This window comes from Antechinus flavipes, chromosome 1 (assembly GCF_016432865.1).
Source record: "Antechinus flavipes isolate AdamAnt ecotype Samford, QLD, Australia chromosome 1, AdamAnt_v2, whole genome shotgun sequence".
Lineage (NCBI taxonomy): Eukaryota > Metazoa > Chordata > Mammalia > Dasyuromorphia > Dasyuridae > Antechinus > Antechinus flavipes.
In genome coordinates, this window is record NC_067398.1 from 52,609,409 (window position 1) to 52,623,525 (window position 14,117).

The following is a 14,117-nucleotide window of genomic DNA, read 5'->3' on the forward strand; positions in this document are numbered from 1 at the left end:
AGAAACGTGACTTCAAAAGGTTCTACCCTAACCAGGAGAAGAGACCAGCACAGGTCGGAATTGGGCAAGGCCCTTCTTGACAGACAACATAAAAGAAGGGAGGAGAGGGCAAGCTTAATGGAGGAGGTGAGCTTCAAGTTTGTCCTCCACGGACATCAAGGTGGGACCGATCTGGCCTCAGATGTCGTGAGTCTCTGAGCGAGTCACTTCATCCAGTCTGCCTCAGTTTCCCCCTCTGTCAAATGAGCTGGAGAAGGAAATGGCCAATCACTCCAGGATCTCTGCCCCGTCGGACGACAGAACAGTCACCGAACCACAACAATCTTCGAGGATCGGGGAGGGCCTTCCAGGTGCGGGGAGTCTGTGGAACTGGGAGGGAGATGACATCCTGCCTTTCTTAAATCAACTGAAGCAGCGTCGCTGCTTTGACATTTAACAATCTCATGTTGTTATGAGAAAAAAGGCAACAGGAGTCACACAGGGCGGCCTCTGCGCTGCTCCTAAAACTGGAAGGGACAGAGCGGGTACACAGAGAGACCTGCCCTGGCAGAGGGAGCTTCCACACCAGGAAGTTTCCCACCCCAATGAAATCCTGGATCCGTACTCCCCTTCCCCCCATCCCTTCCCTCATCTCTGCCCCAGGCACCAAAAATAGAATTTTCATATTTATAGGGTGGGGGAAAGGAAGGTTATTCCTGTTTTCTCATTAAAAGAATAAAGCTCAGAGAAGCTAATTCATTTGCCCTTGCTCACACAGGTTAAAAAAGGACAGAAGCACAGTGCAAGTCCATGCTCTCCAGTCTCGGCTCTAACGCTCTTCCCACTTATAGACTTTAGTTCTCCTATTATAAAAATCTCCAGATAATAATTTCTGTCTTTAACAAGAACATAGAGAGTCCACTCATTGCTTCAAAAACTTAGTCCTTTTCAGCTTTTTCTCTCTCTTTTACCACATTGAACCTCATAACAATCCCAAGAACTATGTGTTTTTATTTTTTTATTAAACATATACATGGACGATTCTTCAACATTAGTCTTTGCAAAACTTGTGTTCCAATTTTTCCCCTTCCCCCCACGCCCTCCCCTAGATGGAAAGTAGCCCAATATATGTTAAACATGGTAGAAATATAGGTTAAATCCAATATATGCATATATAATTATTGTGCTGCACAAGAAAAATCACATCAAATCAGTAAAAAAAGAGAAACTAAGTAAAATACAAACAACCAACAACAAAGAGTGAGAATGCTATTTTGTGAACCGCATTCAAACTATGTGTTTTGATTATTCCCATTTTTGTTATCCCCATTTTATAGCTATGTAAACTGAGGTTAGTGACTTGCTCAGTGTCACAAAGCTAATAAGTTTCTGAGGCCTCCTTTGACCCTGGGATCTTTCTGACTAGGTGCAGCATTCAATTCACTGTGACATCTAGAAGCCACAAAAATAAAAAAAATAATAAAAATAATAATTCCAATTCCAATATATGAAGCTGGCTGATTAGGAGGTACCTTTGTGGCTCAGAGTGCAGGATGTGGCATCTGTCAGGAAGATTTAGGCGCATTAGTGAATGCCCAATAAATACTGGATGAAGTGAAGGGAAGTGTTTTGTATTGTCTGGGGATCACAGGATCCATAGATTTAGAAAGAAATCTTGGCAGTCATCGAGATCAACCCCTTCAAAAAAATTCTTTTGAAAACTGTTATCTCAATGTGATTTACTTCCTTTGCAATCCTTTATTTTATTCATTTAAAATATGATTCCAATGGCCCCACCGGATTGCCAAATGAGTCCAAATCACCAAGAAGGTTAAGAACCCCAAATTAGACAGGGCAAGTGGGAGATTTTTAGAATTCAGAAAGCCTGGGGGAACCTTAGGAATCTTGCTCGCCCCCTCAATTTACAGAGAAGGAAACTGAGACCCAAAGAGGGAAAGGGGGATGGCCAAGAGAACAAAGTATGCCAGGGTCCTAAACGCTCAGGATGCCCCATCCCAGGCTGGCTCTCTCCCCACTACTTGCTGCTGCCAACCAACAGTAATTCATTCCTCCCTAAAGAGGACATCCTTTTGCTGGGGCTCACTGAGCCATGTAGGAAATAAAAGGGTCATTCCTTTTCATTCAAGCGTACTCCCTGAACCTATAAAAATCTCGGCAGAGGTGGCTGCTCAAGGGCTGGTTTCATTCTCACTCAGCACTTTTTGCTCCTTAAAAGAGAAGGTAATAATATAATGAACAACTCTGGGTACCCCGGGGCTTATCATAACACAATTTATCAAAATTGATTAAGGCTTTTCTGAAGGGTCAAGCTCATGCTCCGCGCTGGGAGCCACAGAAAGGGGACGATTTCCTCCAAGAGTTTAAAATCTCACTGAGATGACCACACACACACATACACACCCATGACCTCACAAGGGAAAACTGGGAGTCACGGGCACAAATGACAGGGGAGACATTTCGGAGGTGGATCAGCGAAAACTTCCCCCTAATCAGAGCCCCAGAAAAAGGAGGGGCTGCTTCGGGAAGTGGTGGGCTTCTGCTTATTAGAGATTTTCAAACTAAGGCTAAAAAACGATCTGCAGGCAATGTTGCAGAGGGGATTTTTGGTCAAGTACGCTCTGGACTGACTGATGAGTGGGTTGAGGTTCCTCGTAGCTTGAAGATTGTAATATTCTATAAATGGATGAGAGAAAAGGGAAGTGGGATGTCTATAGGAGGGATGTGAGATAAAGTTGAAGAGGAAGGGTGGGGCCAGATTATGGAAAAACTCAAATGTCACCGAGGAGTTTTGTTTTGATTGCTTTCTCAATGAGGGTGGGATAGGAGTGAGTGTGGTGGGGGGACAGGAAGGACACCAGTATATGCTCCAGAAACCACAGGTTTCTGAATGAATGATAAAAGTAGAGTTTTCAGAAGGATGCTGAGAAGTTCTTGAGTTAATTAACAAGTTTTATCGAGCCTCCTTGGTCAACAACACTAATATGCTGGACCCCAAGCCCTACTAGATCACATTTGCATAGCGTTTTCAAGTTTCTGTGTATATTTAGCACAGCAACCCTCTGAGATGGTATCATAAACATTATTTTACCTATTTTACAAATGAGGAAACTGGGGTTCAGAAAAGTCATTTGCTCAAGTTCATAAAGCTAACAGAGCACAGACACGGGTCATTCGACTTCGTGCGTATCTATCACAAGCTGCTGCCCAGAAAAGAATTAGAAGTCATAGCCCATTCCAGCCCCAATCCAAAGTGGGGATGGAAAGACAGAACACTATTATAGAGAAAAAGGGGGAGAAAAGGCATAGAAATAAGAAAGCTGGGTTCCAAATCACAGCTCCACAACTAACTACTATGTGACCTTGGGCAAATAACCTGGACTCAGTTTCCCTATCTGTAAAGTGACAGTCTGAATGACATCTTAATTTCTTCTGGCTCTTAACACCCAAACTAGTGGGATATTGTTTTGTTCCTTGTCAAACTCATTTTCAAAAATTTGAGAGTTCTGAATAAAATTCTGATTTCCCTGAATCTTTCCCTTTCCAGCCATGGCAAAAAGCCCTCACGGTCCATTTCCCAAGTGAGTAAAAAATGCGTCATATCCCCAGAAGACAAAACTTTTGCTTTAGGAACGTTTTGCTGTTGGCTTTGAGCTATCGTTTCAAAATTCAAGTGTCTAACAAACTGGGACTGTTTATATAAAGCTGCCCATGTGGCATATTTGGGTTAACAAGCCTTTATCATACAAACCACTGTTGGCCATCACATCCTGAAATCACAAAGCACTGTGTTATGGGGATGGGAAATGCAGAGTTTCTTTGTGAGCTCCATCATTATCTCCTGTCATTTACTCAGTAGAGATTCCTGGAATAGTGGGAATATCTCTCTCTCTTTCTCTCTCCCCTCTTTTTTTCCCTCCTTCTCTCCCTCTCTCCCCTCCTTTCCTCTCTCTCCCCCACTCCTTCTTTTCTCCCTTCCCCCCCCCCTATTTTCTAAAGTCCCCTGACACCCTGTTCTCCAACTATGGCCACCATTCATTGGTGACCAATATTCATGTCCAGTCCCAATCCCACCAATCCCACAATCCCACAATCAGTAACTAGGAGAAAGGCAAAACAAAAACAAAACAAAACAGCTACCTCTTGGTCTGATAGCTTGGGAGGCTTCCCAGCTGACCTCTTTCCTTCCCCATTCCAATAAGTGCTCTGTAGTCTACTACCAGATGAATCTTCCTAACAACATTTTTCTACATCACTCTTCCTTGCTGAAGAACATTCAATGGCTCCTTCTGGCCTACCAGATAAAGTCAGCACAGGATTATAGACATACAGAGGTATAATATCCCTTAGGGATAATATGGGCACTAGGTGGTGCTGCAGTGGATAGATCACCAGGCCTGGAGTCAGATTGACTCATCTTCCTGAGTTCAAATCCAGCTTCAGACACTTACTAGCTGGGCGACCCTGGGCAAGTCACTTTACCTTGTTTGTCTCAGTTTCCTTACATGTAATATGATTTGGAAACTCCTTTTGTATCTTTGCCAGGAAAACTCCAAATGGGGCCACAGAGAATAAGATATGACAGAGATGACTAAACGACAACAGGAATCATATAACCCAAAAAACCCACTTTACATATGAGGAAACTGGGGCCCTGAAAGTTGAAAGATGTTTTCTAAGCTTGGTATACTGGAAAGAAAGGAAGAATTAATGCCAAAAGACCTGAGTTCAAGTTCCCACTTTGCCAATTATTAGCCAAATCTTCTCCTATAATCAACTCATTCTCCATGAGCCTCAATTTATTTTTGTTGGGGAATGACACTTTCACTAAACACCTCCTGGAGTTCCTGAGAAGAAAGGACTTTCTAAACTATAAAGTGCTAACTAGATGTGAGCTGTTTAGTATTTCTAGTGCTTTCTACCATCCTGTTCTAATTGAGAAGGAGCACATGTAGACCTTGCTCCAAGGCCCAAAGTAATCAACATGTGATTTTATATAGAACGGCAACTTGGGGGCCTATAGAGTCAGGAGCCTGAAATTTCAGGCCCAGCTGAGATGCTAATTTATTCCCTTGAGTTTGGGTAAACCCCTCCCTGCCCTTTACTGGGCTCAACTTATCATGTCAGACGATTGGATTAGATCATCTTTGACCATAGACGATCCTAGGAAATCCCCTAACTTGACCCTCAGCCAATCCTAAAACTGGCTCCAAAACCTTTTTCTTGACCACACAAACGCCCACCAGTTGAAAAATCTCCTTTGCTGTCTGAGGGCAGGCCCAGCCAAGTGTGGAGAAGCTAATTGTCAACTTGGTCACATGAAGATGAATTTGGGGGCCACAGGAATTCCTGTTACAGAGGGGCTTCCTCCTGAGTCAGTATAGTATTAAAAATGTGCAGAATTATGGAAAATAGAAGACAGCCTGGTGAAGGAAGTAGGAAGAATACTCTGGGAGTGAGAAGGCTTTTTGTTTGAGATCTGGCTCTGCTCTTTCTATTCGTGTGAGCTTAAGCAATCACTTCAGCTTTCTGAGCCTGACACACTGACTCATTTATAAAATGAAAAGTTAGGGGTCATCTAATCCAAATTTCCCTCTGCCTTTACAGCCTATGATCCCATGAATGGGAATCCAAATATCTGCGTTCTAGTCCCCATTCTGCCATAAACTAGGCAAGATTATTTCCCTTGACTGTAGATTCTTCACCTGTGGAATACTATAAAATTACAGGGTATATTTATATGCATATGTATGTATATAGATACATGTATAGATGAAATTAGATATCTATATAAGTATAGATATAAAACACTATAAAAACTAGAGCATCCTTCAGATTGCAAGGCTCAAAGTTTCAATCAATCAATGAGCCAGCACTTATTAAACACCTACTATGTGTCAGACACTTTGCTAGACAGAAATTAAGGAGTACCTGCCCTCCAGAAGCTTACATTCTATCAGAGGAAGCAATTTTTAAATATATACAAAACAAAAACAGAGTAACTGGGAAAGGGGAGAGATACCAGCAACTGCTAGTGGCAGGATTGACTCCATTTTGGTGCTTAAGCTGAGCTTTTGGGCGAAAGCTGCATTTTACAGATGAGACATCCAAAACCAAGAGAACCTGACAGCGGTAGAGCTGAGAGCTAAAGTGTGGTCCTGGCTCAGAAATCTAGCCTTCTTTTCAGTGTGCTCTGAGGTACTATTCCAGTGGTTCTCAAATGTTTGTTTTCAGTATCTTTAGCCTATTAAAAATTATTGAGGATCTCTCCAAAGTGTTTTTGTTTATCTGGATTATATTTATAGGCATTTACCATATTGGAAATAAAAACTATTTTTGAATTTGTAGACCCTCTAAAAGGGTTTCAGAGATCCCCAGGATTCTCTAGACCACACTTTGAAAACCACTGTACTATTCACTCTGTAAAACTAAGACTTCAAATTCCCCCCCCCAATATCTTTTAAAATGCTCCCACATCTCTGAAAAGGCAAACAGAAGCTTGGGTCCCACAAAACAATCGCAAACACGGGGATTTTCTCATGGCAACCCAGGCAGGCGCTAACCATAACTTAACCCCCAGAAGCGGCCACCTCTCTGCTAATCTGTTCTCCTGCTGTATTCCCAGGGCTGGAGTTTAAGATACATTCAAATATTTCATTGTCTCAAAGGTGGGAAATTGATGTTAAATACTGCAGGGCTGAGAAACTCAATCTCGCAGGCCCTGTCTCTACAGACCCGTCCTGGGACCAAGAAATAAAATACTGCTTATTAACTTCCTGGCAAACTCAACCATTAAAAAAGAAAATCAGACAGATTTTCTTCCAAATTAGCACAAGGGGGAAGGGGAAGATGTTTTCCAGGGGTGTATCAGAGTAACATTTCCAAAAGATTAAAACTTTTGCAGAGTATCTAACGCCCTCCAAGGATGGCTCATGGATACTGCATCCTGCAGATGTTTGACATTGCCCTCCCCCCAACCCCAGACCCCTTCCTCTCGCCCCCACAAAGAGTCTTTAAGGACAGAGTAGTAGAGTGGGTGACATAGTAGGGTCAGAGAAGAGCCCCCCACTCCCCAGTCTGGGTTTGAATCTTGGAAATTATTGAGCCCCTCAGTTTTCACATCTGTGAAATGAGACTAACAATACTGCAGTACCTCCTATGAGGACCATAAAGGATATTATATATCAAATTTGATATACAGGGGTCAATTATTTTCATGGGATTGATCTAGTCAAAGAACCTATTAGTTCAAAACCCATGGACAGCCCAAGTATTGCATTGCTACCCCTGAAATATTACAAGAATCAGGAGGAGGAAGACCTTTAGCACATTTGGTGGAAAGAAACAGACAAGAAATTCTCAAAATAAGATAACATGGCAGAATTTCAAAGTACTCTAGGAAAGGGACACTAGTGTCCTTATTGAGATCACAGATGAGGTATTAGAATATACATAGTATGATGGAGATCTCAGAAGACATTTAGTTTAATCCTGCCCATTTTACAGATAAAAAAACTGAGATTCAAATTTAAATGACTTGCTTAGAATCACAATGATAGTAAGAGACAGGTAGAATTTGAACCCAGTTCTTCTGATACCAGAATTAGAGCTCTTTCCACTTGGTTATTCAGTTGATTTTCTTATTGATATCTATATTAAGAGCATCAATGTCAATTAATCAATAAGCATTTATTAAGTGCCTACTCTGTGCCAGGCACTGTACTAAGCACTACAGGGAGGAAAAGAGGCAAAAGACAGTCCCTAGCTTGAAGGAACTTACAATCCAATGGGGAAGACAACAGGCAAACAGATATGGACAAGCTAAACACGGGATAAATAGGAAGTAACTGAAAGAAGGAAAGCACTGGAATTGAGAGAGTTTGGGAAAGGCTTCCTGTAGAAGATGGGATCATAGTTGAGCCTAGAAGGGAGCCAGGGAAAGCAGTAGGTAGAGAGAGAGAGGAAGGACATTCTAAGTGTGGAGGATGGCTAGAGAAAATCCAATGAGCTAAGAGATGAAGTGTCCTGTTTGAGGGACAGCCGGGTGGCCAGTAGAGATGAGCATGTGTCAGGGAGTAAGATTAGGGATAGGGATAGGTTATGAAAGGCTTTGAATGACAAAGAGGCAATATTGTATTTGATTCTAGAGAAATAAACCTGGGTCAATGGATTCTTAACTAAGGCTGAGGGGACCTGATGCAAAACTTCTTAGCTAATCTGAGAAAACCCAAGGAGAGATCACATTGGATTAGAGTCGATTTATTCTCTTGGACAAGGAAATTTAGGAGCCATTTTTAGCCAAATTTAGGGATCCAATGTGGGTCCCCAAGAAAGATCTCTGCAAATTTAGATTCTAATCTAAGATAAAGATCTGAGACATTTGCAGAATTGTGCACTTCCAAATAATACTGGTATATATAAAACCAACCTTCAATCTGACCACTATTTGCTCAGTTCGGAGAAGACTCGGGGGCTTAATGCACCAATGTTATCATTTCCTAAGCAAGAGACGGTGGTTGGATGCTATAAAGACCCAAACCACCAGACCAGACCAGAAGCTAAAAAGCCACAACCCTATTGGCTCCTGGACATCCTGGCCCTGGTGCCAGCCAGGCAGCTGGCCCTAAGTGTTAGTGCCAAGATGGCACTGCTCAGCAAGATCACAGAACTTTCTTTCTATGAGGCAGGTCTTTTAACAGCTGAAGATGCCCAGGGAAACTTCCTGTGCCTTCCCAGGGGCAGAAAGTTAGCCAGAGTTCCCATCACCTGTCACACAGCCCAAGTAGAGCGATCCAGATATATCTACATGTCCCTTTATTTCTCAAAAGTGGACTTCTCTCCTTAGGGAAAAAAGTAGGTAACACTGCAAGTAGCACGTGCCTGGAGTTAGTGCTTCTTCCTATAAGGAAGAAGGATGCCCCTGTCTCTTCCCAATGTAAATATCCCCCATGTGGTTGATAGGCAGATTTGTCAACTTTCTCCTGGAATCCACAAAGAAAAGCCATTTAGGTGCTCTCAGAGACTCACCCCTCCGCTGCCCTCCCATTGCAGAGCCCAGCCCAGTGAGCACAGAGGAACAGCTGGGAAAGCCCCAGCCTCCTCCAAAGTGCCTGTCCTCCCCAGCCTCCTCCAAACAGAAGGCAGCAACCCAGGAGCACTCTGAGTCACCACCGGTCACTGGGGCCTGGGGAACGTGGGAATGAAGAGGATTCCCAAGGGAAGAAGGGGGGTGAAAAACCACCACGTCCTTGGCTGTGTGCTAACCCAAAAAGGAGTCTGAGTAACTCCCCACCAGACCCAAAGTTTATACACACACACACACACACACACACACACACACACATACACACACACACAGGGAGGGATGAAGGGAGAGACAGAGACTGAGAGAGAGAGAATCAGAGACAGACAGAGACAGAGACAAAGACAGACAGAGACAGAGACAAAGAGACAGAGACAGAGACAAACCGAAACAGAGACTGAGAGAGGCAGAGACTGAGAGAAATAGACAGAGACTGAGACAGAGAGATAGAGACAGACAAAGAGACAAAGACAGAGACAAACAGACAGAGACTGAGAGAAATAGAGACAGAGACTGAGAGAGACAGAGACAGAGACAGACTGAGACAGAAAGAGAGACACACAGAGAGACAAAGAGAGAGAAAAAGAGACAGGGATAGAGCGAAAAAGAGACAGAGAGATAGAGGCAGAGACAGAGACTGAGAGATCCTTTTTTCTTTCCTCCCACAGTCTGCTGATTGGCCCTGGACTTCAAAAGACCTGACCATGTTAGAGATAATGACAGCTAGACCACAGGAAGGCACCCTTTGAGATAGCGCCTCTTTAGCTGCTGCCTTTGGTTGGAATCTAGCAACGCAGGCCAGTCTATTCTCTGGAACTTGTAGCCTATGGGTGGATGGGTGAGGGAATTCTCCACTCTGTAGCAAAGGTATCAAACTCAAATAAAAACATCCTAAGGGATCCCTGCAGCCAGATATTAACCTAGAAAACCACACCTTAACATTATCTATGTTCTTCTGCATTTTAATTGATTTTGTTCAATGTTTTTCAATTACATTTTAATCGGATTCTGGGGCACTGAGGAGTGCCTGGCTTCTCGATTGACCCTTCTGGCCTAGAACTTCAGAGATTAATGTGCCCAGTGTCCTACAACCAGTATGAGTCAGAGGCAACACTGGAAATCAGGCTTTCTTCCTAGCTTTGAGGATAGCTCCTTAGTCACTTCGCCCCCCACGCTGTCTCTCACTGTTAGGGATAAGGAACTTCCCCGGAGATGTGAGGAGCAAGAGACAAAGGTTCAAAGGAGAGAATAAGAGGGTAGGTAGGGAAAAGCAGGATCCTCCCAGGTGACTGGGCTACAGATCTGACCCCGAGATTCGAGCAGTGCAGAATGCTTCACAGCTGGGACTTGTCTACTCAGCTCCACGAACCCAGGGAGGCAAGCTGCCAGGCCAGGTCACTGACCCTTCCTAACTTCCAAGAGGGAGAGAGAGCTAGGTCGGAGCCTCTGAAAGCTCCTGGGACCGCTTGCCACTCCGATAGGACTGAAAGCGACGAGGTGGCCATTCTAAGCAGCCTTCGAAAATCCCAAGGGGGCAGGGAGTTAGTTGCAAAGAGTTGCGGGTTATAATCTCTAAATGTCTCGGTAAAAGGAGCAGCTGCAAGCCCTCGTGAGTGGCTGAAAAGTTTGTCTCAGAAATCCAGACAGAAATCGGCAAGGGGGGAGCGTGGGTCCCCTGACTGTTTCACAGGGCCTGCACTTTCAGCGGGAAGGAACCCGGATAGGAGTTGTTGAGCGATCAGGGGCTTGTCGGGGGAAAGAGGAAGAAGCTCTTTCCCAGGATTTAGCAAACTCACTGGGGAAGAAGGAAAAGTGACCGAAGAAGGAGGAAGATGGGAGGCAGAATTCCAGGAAGGGTCTGGCGCCCTCCACCCCCAAACGTCCACCTGTCCTCAGAGGCAGATGCTGACTCACCTTCTCTGCCCGGTAAGGGAGCCAGCCCCCTTCTCTCGCTCCCCCTCCCCGCTCCCATCCCACAGCGTACCTGGATGTTCCTTTTCTTCTCGCAAGCCGGGCCCGTGCCCTGAACTACGCTCTCCAGCACCGCGACCACGTCGGGAGAGGGGTCCACGAAGCACGCGTTGCGAGCCGCCCGGATCGCGCCCTCGATGTCCCTGAAGCGGAACACGCAGAGGGCAGATTGCGCGCGGGTCCCCGCACCTCCGGTGCCGCCAGGGGCGGCCCGCTCAAACACCCCGAACAGCAGGTCTTCGGGCCGGCTCGGCCCGGGCGCCGCCGGAAACACGGACACCAGACGGTTGAAGACCTCGCCACCCGTCGGCCCGCCGCAGTGCAACTTCAGCTGGATGTAGGACTCGGTGAGCTTCTTGGTCTCGGCGGCAGCGCCGCCGGGCCCCCCGGCCGGCCCCCAGCCGAGGCAGATGCGGGCCAGAAGGCTGTGAGACTGGCTCTCCTTGTCTCCCGCCTTGGCCTCGCTATTTAGGGCCAGGTAGGCATAGGCTGGGGTGGTGGAGCCCCGGGACCCCTCGCGTCTATGGGGCGCCTCCGGGCCAGCGCTGCTGCCCGGGTGCAGGAAGGCGCGGACGAAGCCCAGTTTGTGCAGGGCCTTGGCCCCCTGCTTGATCTTGAGGATGTTGTCGTCGGAGGGGTTGAGGTCGAAAGTGAAGAGCTTAGCCAGATCGCCACGCGTGTCCAGGGAGCGAATGGCGATCTCCGGGGTGTTCTCGAAGCGGTGGTCCTCCAGGCTTTGGTTCCGCGGGAAGAATTGGCTCCCGAAGCCGGTGTAGGTAGCTCCCACCAACAGCCGGGTCCCGCCGGGACTGGCCCCTCCAAGGACCCCCGACGGCGGCTCCAGCACCAGGCCCACGGTGGAGGCATTGGGGTGGTTGGCTGCTACGTTGAGCATGCTGGGGAAGACCGTGACCGGCTCGGCGCCGTCAGCCGTCGGGGGGAAGCTCACGGCCACAGCCGAGATGTTACCCAGGCGCCTCAGCTGGCAGAAGCCTTGGTAAATGGAGCCGCAGACCACCACCAAGCCCTGTCCGGGGTCCAGCTGAAGGATTTTGTTGTAGTTGTTGGTCAGCATCTTGGGGTGCTCGCAGGAGGCCTGGGGCAGCTGCGGGGCGTGACATAGCGGGTTGTCCCGCACCGGCCCCACAGCCTCCTCCACCTCCAGGCTCAGGTTGGGACCGGACAGTTGGTAGAGTCTGTTCACCGCTGCCAGGTACACCTTCCCCCCGGGGCCATCCAGAGCGAAGTTGTTGGTGGGGGTGGGCGAGGGGAATCGCCGTTGGATCTCCAGCGCGGCGCTCCCCCTTAGCAGCGGCGGCAGCAGCAGCAGCAGCAGTAGCGGCAGCGGCGGCAGCAGGGGGGTCGTCACCCCCGGGAGCCGGGGGCTACGGGCTGCGCCCCCCGCGGCAGGAGGAGCCATCCTGACGCCTCCTGAGCTGCAGCGCAGCCGAGTGCATTTGGAGCTGCCGGAGCGAGCAGCCGGAGAGCGGGGAGGGAGGGGCAAGGGCTGGGGAGGGGGGCGGGCGGGTGGGGGAAGCTGGTGGGAAGTGGGGAGGGGGGGCTCGCTGTTAAACCTGTTTCCTGCGCTGCTCCAGCAGCTCTCGTAACGCCCGCCCGCAGCTCAAGTCCCGTCCGGCTCCTGCTCCGGCCCCGCCGCCTGCCCTCCCTTGCCTAGCCCAGCAAGGGACTTTCACATCCGCGCGGCTGCCTCGGAGCTTCCCCGCGGGGGAAGCGGGAGGAGGAGGAGGACTAGGACTAAGAGGAGGAGGAGAACGAGGAGGAGGAGGAGGAAGGGCTAACGCCGCTGACCAACCCGCTCCCCGCCTCTCTCCACCCCTCTCCCATCCCCTTCGCTTCAGAAACCAGCCCTTTCCTCCTCTACTCCCTCCCTCCCTCTTTCGCTTTACACATTTTATTTCTCCCTCTTATTTGGGGGTTGGTCATGTGAATGTGATTAAGTTAGAGGAGGCTTTTCTCCCCACCCCCTACCCCCCTTCCCCTTCCAGATTCCCAGGCAAAAGTCTCCTTTCCCGATCCAACCCGGAGAACAAGGCTGGGGTGACAGCATGGGCAGCCCCTCGTGGTCACAAAAACGCCATCCCACGTCCCGGATAGTTTTCTCTCCCAGGGGAAAACGGAACACGGACGGTCCCTGCCCAAGCAGGGAGGCCGAGGAACAACGTCCCCTCCCCCCAACCCTCTTCCCCGCTGCTCTCGGGATGGGGGAATCCGGAGGACACACGCACTCGCACTCAGAGTCCACGGGGACAGTCAAACGCTGTCCCGGCCCCCGGCTCCAATCCTCCCCCGGGCTCCTCATCCCATCAGCTCGAGTCAAAATAAGTGACTGGTCAGCCCCTGGAAGAAGCTGCCCTCCCTTCCCATAAAAGGGGGTTTTACAAGGAGAAAATAACAAAGGGGACGCGGATGGGCTGTCTGGCCCTCGGGGGGTCAAATATATAAATCATGAATAAATTGAGAGGGGAAATATTTCAAGCATGTTAGGGGGCGAGAGAGAGCACGAAGCTGACTAGGAATCAGTCACTGGCACCAGCGCTAGCCCTTAATTATACTCTGAGAGGACAAGGAGAGGGGGAGGCGGCGGTAATGGACTGACCTGGTGTGGCTTGAGTTGTTTCAAAAAAAGCTCGGCTTCTGGGGGGTTTCTCTGGACGGCTCCCTCCTTGAGACGAGAAGGGGCCTAAGGCGGCCTCAGCACCTGCCAGGCTCCTGGGCCTTTTGTAGATCCAGGGACCCTTGTTCTAGAGAATGTGCTGATACCAGGGGCCTGCCTTCAGAGGCCTTGGAGAAAACACTCTTCTCCCTCCCATTTTGTCTTCAGCTTGCCCACTTGAGGTCAACTGGACCCCTTTATCACTCACTCCTACTCTTTCAAAATTGGAATAATAGACAGGCTGAAAAGACTGACATAGAAACTTTAGCAAACGTCAAGGGGGAAATGAGATTAATAGCACAGAATTTTAGTAGAAAAAATACAAAACTGAGGAGGAGGAAACCTGTTCTCTTCCCATTTTGCCCCTAATTTGCTGAATGAATTTGTTGAACC

At 48.0% G+C, this 14,117-nt stretch overlaps 1 protein-coding gene across 1 annotated transcript in view; it reads right to left on the bottom strand.

Moving 5' to 3' along the window:
- The window catches only part of PLXND1 (plexin D1), a 198,657-nt gene extending 185,843 nt beyond the window's left edge, over positions 1-12,814 (bottom strand). The window contains exon 1 of the mRNA XM_051982802.1: positions 11,064-12,814. Within this exon, the coding sequence (XP_051838762.1) occupies positions 11,064-12,470 (1,407 nt within the window). The 5' untranslated portion in view covers positions 12,471-12,814. The remainder of the gene's footprint in view (positions 1-11,063) is intronic.
- Positions 12,815-14,117: the final 1,303 nt, after the last annotated feature.